At 28.1% G+C, this 4,676-nt stretch overlaps 1 protein-coding gene across 4 annotated transcripts; it reads right to left on the bottom strand.

Moving 5' to 3' along the window:
• Positions 1-401: 401 nt before the first annotated feature.
• Positions 402-3,745, bottom strand: LOC111640214 (carbonic anhydrase 1-like). 4 transcript variants are annotated; one of them, XM_023386215.1, is made up of 4 exons: positions 3,016-3,087; positions 2,796-2,915; positions 874-1,071; positions 402-804 (listed from the first exon to the last, which is right to left on the bottom strand). In XM_023386215.1, exons 2-4 carry the CDS (start codon positions 2,893-2,895, stop codon positions 635-637), a joined length of 468 nt encoding a protein of 155 aa, XP_023241983.1. In that variant the 5' UTR covers positions 2,896-2,915; positions 3,016-3,087; the 3' UTR covers positions 402-634. The 4 variants fall into 4 exon arrangements, with proteins under 4 accessions (XP_023241983.1, XP_023241984.1, XP_023241985.1 ...); XM_023386216.1 differs by lacking the exons at positions 2,796-2,915; positions 3,016-3,087 and adding an exon at positions 3,598-3,745; XM_023386217.1 differs by lacking the exons at positions 2,796-2,915; positions 3,016-3,087 and adding an exon at positions 3,327-3,529.
• Positions 3,746-4,676: the final 931 nt, after the last annotated feature.

Genomic DNA, 4,676 nt, shown 5'->3' with positions numbered 1-4,676 from the left:
AATTAAATCTGATATTACTGTTATTTGGAACAATAAAATAATTTCTTTGATTACCCAACATTTACAATTATATACAGTATGTACTGTACATTAAGAAAAATCCATATTATATGCTATTTCATTATGAAGTGGAACAGAAATCAAATGAAATTGACATTAAGTCAGCATATTGTAAATGTTTTCATCTATTTAAAATGCTATTTTATTTTTGATTATTAATAGTCAGCAATTTTAAATTTTGTATAATAAAGTTTGCATTACAGTTTTGACAATTGATAATGTCAAAATTGTAATGTTAGTTTTATTAACTGCCATCAACATCTTTTGTAATACAAAACTTATTATACACAGAATAGGAAATATATCCTGATTAGGAAATCATCAATGTAAAATGTACTTTGAAACTTCAGATGATTGAAAGTGGAAAATATGGTTCTAGTGGTGTTAACATCTGTGGTTATGTGGTTAAAAGTTACCGGTTGTTTTTCAAAAATGGATCATCAAAATTGTGAGTCAGTGAGGGACAAGAAGGTCCAAAATTCATTCCCCAGTTAATATAAACCAATAAACATTGATGATTTCCTATTTGATATGTAATAATTTTGATATTACAAAGGATGTTGATGGCTGTTAATCAAACTAACAAACAACCAGACAGCAAATTCAAGAAAATTGTAATGCTTACTTCTGCAGCCATTTGATAACCATTGATAGTATGTTCTGATCCTCGCTCGTTACTTTTTCCCCAATGACAATGTATCTGATCCAAAATATATCTATTAACAGCTGGACCGCCTTCAAAATCTAAAAAATGCAAAACCAATATGATCGTTATAATATATCTTGGTGTATCATTTCTATCACAAATCTCACAGTTTTTGGTGCTGACGTATTCAACTGTCCATCCGTGGCCACTGTTGACTACCGTTTTAGAATATTTTTTATGGTAGCTCCATCTGATCTGGTTTTGGAAGAGCGATGCATCTGGTATGGCTAAGGATGGAACTATGTCCACTGGAGACTGTTTATTGCCAGATGCATTTGGATGTGTTTTGTACCAGTGATTAGGACCTAAAATAATGGTGTTAAAAATAAGTAATTAATTCAATAATGTTGGTTTATTAGTAAAATTTGAAGCGTTTTTTTAAGAAAAAATATAGTTATAAAGGATGGTTTGTATCAGCAACAACTTCATGAAGTTGTTGCTGATACAAACCATCCTTTATAAAGCATTGTTTTATGGATACATAGTAAGAAGCATATCATATGATAGAAAGAACTAATTTAATTATATAATATTAAATGATAAATATATCTCTTATTTATCATTATTAGTAATTCACATTTATTGATTATTTTCTAACAATTTATTTACATAATAGTAAACAATTACAAATTGTAAACATGGCATTCATCACAATTTTTATATAAATTTTTAATTCTGTACTATACAATTTATTTATATTGAAAGTGATACATGTACTAGGCAACCATTAGACAATATTTTTTTATATTGCTTCTATTAGAAAATAACCAGAATATTGACCGTTTCTATTCAAATCTATATACAAATGTTATAAATGAATTCTTCCAGAAGATCCATTCTTCTTATTAGTTATTAATCTTTTATACACAGGGAGTTGACAGTCTTTATATCGGTGGGAATGTCACTGATGTTAAACTCCACATACACGTGCAGTTTAATGGCACTAGAAATTATTTTGAACTTTATGAAAATGAAATATTTTTCTACTTAAAAAATCGGTAGAAAACCTTTCAACTAATAATTTTCAAATTTGTCTACACTTGAATTAATTCTAACAAATGGATAAAAGTCAATATACTGAAGGAATATTGACAGATGTGATGTATCATCGGTCCACTTCAGATCAATAAACATTAAATATTTTCGTAGCAAATATAACTTTTTAAATGTAAAGTTTTTATAAATGTAGTGTAATTAAACTTAAATGACGTCAGATTCCAGCCACAAAATAATGATTTTTCTGCAATTCCAAATAATAAAAATAAGTAATTTATTAATGAATTATCATCTTTTATTACTCATAAACTTATTTTATAGTTTAGTTTTAGATGATGATCTTATTGTTTCAAATAAAATATTTTTACTTTTCTAAGAATAAAACATAAAATAATAGTATATATAATTACATAACCGAAGATTGATCATCATAAGACCCTAGAGAGTAAGTAGCTCCTATAAAATATGTATTAAAAATTAATTATCTACTTTAAATGTTTAAAATACGACGTTTCGATGATGTAGCATTTTACTTTAAACAATTAATACAAATTCGAAGAAATTCTATATTACTGCTACGTAACTGAATATGTTGGTTTTTGTAGCATTTACATAGTTTTCTGCTTGGGGCCTTTCTGTTTCTACCCTAAATAGAAATACAGTAATTATGCATTAAATAAAATATTAAGCGCCAACTAATTTCCGACATTTTTAAGTCCATCATATGTTAATTCCCTATTGCATTTAGATGTGTCCATACTTATTCATAAAAATATTATGACTCATTTCATATTAATGGAGTATAAAAATGTATCTGTGTTAATAAATACCCATAAAATCTACCGGTTTACGTGTCAAAGCTAAAATTGTTTACTAGTTTTATATGCCAACAGCAAAACTAGAAAACTTCATACCAGATTAATTTTTAATACATTCTTATAAATAAAAGATCAGAATAATTGTTGATCAATTCATCTTTGCATGCAAATTGTAGAATTAATACTACAAGAATACTAAGCAACGCGTTACTTGCGGACATCGCCTGGTTCCTCGTATTTCCAATTTGTAAGAAGTTTCTGGTAACGAGTTAAAAACTTCCTGTTTGCAACTACTTTTTTAATTGCTGATCCCATTGAAAAGTTGCTATTACGATCTGATTTTAATGAAAATTTAAGAAGTAAATATAATATTTTTTTCGTCAAAAATATAATTGTAGGTAGACGTTTTCGAATATTTCACTAAATAAATCTTACCATTAATTAACAAACCCAAAACGCTGTTTGAACTTTAAAACTACGAACCAGAAATCGAAAAAATGTTTTAAATTCATTAGAATGATTTTAAATAATTGCATAAAATTTCTTTGTAATTTTTTCAATGCTTTATAATATTAATTTTGAATTATATATTTAGTGACAAATAAATAGATTAATATATACACAATTTAATTTCAATATTATGCATAGTAAATAGTTACGCTATTTTTACTATCACGATTTATTTTCATTAGGTTACTACTATAATAACAAATCTCTACGTAAATCTTACGTAATAAAAGACTTACCTATCGAATTATGTAAGGGGGCGCTTTTTTTTATGTTTTGCCGGACGGTTCTCATGATTGCTCACAACGTAAATTGTGGTCTAAACCTTCGCTACACTTAAATTGATTTAAAATAAAATTTAGCTGCGACTGATGATGAAACTAATTTTTTTATACTTTCAATTACTATTTCTGTTTTCAAACCAAACACGTAAATAACATAGCAACGGTATTAACTGTCAATAAATTGCGCTTGGCCGGCATCGCGTGGTAACCGGATTGGCAAACTTACCGTTATTTACACCGTAACCCCATTGGGTTATCATGGGTTGGACAACGTTTCTGTTCTGGAGTACGGCCAGACATGTTCCCATCGTGTTCCTCTTTAATTCATTTTCTCTTTCTATTATCTCACCTCTGATCTTTCCCGAATAACTAACATCTTTGGTCGAGCATGCGCTTTAAACACTTTCACCCTTCTTCCGGTAAACTTTAATGACGTAATTGTTGGGGTTGCTGATCACTTCTAATCAACAGGTTGTTATGGCAACCGATCTAAAGAACGGCATCGAGTATCAGTACGAATCCCGACTGTGATTGCATGCATTTAATGCGATCGATACCGCTTGTGGTTGCTTTAATTTTTAAATTTGCGGTTCGATTCGTATATCGGAAACAGGATGAACATCGTACCTTTTATGGTCTAACGAATGGCTTTACGTCATTCCGGTTCCGGTTAGTTTTATTCCTATTTTATAGGTAACTTTGCATGGTGGCTTTTTAAGTTTCGAAAATTTTCTGTCGTTTTCTTTTCTTTTATATTTAGTCCACGTTTCGTCTGCTTAAAAAATTTGTTTATTAAGAATATTGTCCAAAACATGTGTTATTATTTGCATTAATTGTGACATTATTTATAGGTCTATATACAGTAAAACCTGTATAAATCGGAATCTCGTAGTATTAAATATTTTTCCGGTTTGAACAGGTTTTACTGTAATATAAAATGTTGTTAAATTATTTTTCAAATTTAAAAAATCAGAACAGAATAAATATTTTTATAGCATTTAATGGAAGGTTTTTTTCTTTATATTTTACATTAAAAATATTTTTCAAACTTTAAAATTTATATTTTTTTATACATTAATATATATGTTTAAAGTGTTTATAGCCGTCGTAAGCTTTAATAGGATAGTTTTTTAAGCACTTAAAATTTAAATTTTATATATCAATTTTTTAGAAGAAAAAAATAAACTTTTTTAGAAAAGAATTACAGTAAAACCTGTCTAAAACGGACTTGCCTAAACTGAAAAATTGTTCTTCTTTTAAGAAAACCCTATTCAATACGGAAACCTGTCAAAACCGGAAAGATGT

Source organism: Centruroides sculpturatus, unplaced genomic scaffold (assembly GCF_000671375.1).
Source record: "Centruroides sculpturatus isolate CEXI.00-Female unplaced genomic scaffold, Cexi_2.0 scaffold1452, whole genome shotgun sequence".
NCBI classification, from domain to species: domain Eukaryota; kingdom Metazoa; phylum Arthropoda; class Arachnida; order Scorpiones; family Buthidae; genus Centruroides; species Centruroides sculpturatus.
Note: the sequence above shows the minus strand (reverse complement) of the source record. Positions and strands in the feature narration are given on the sequence as shown.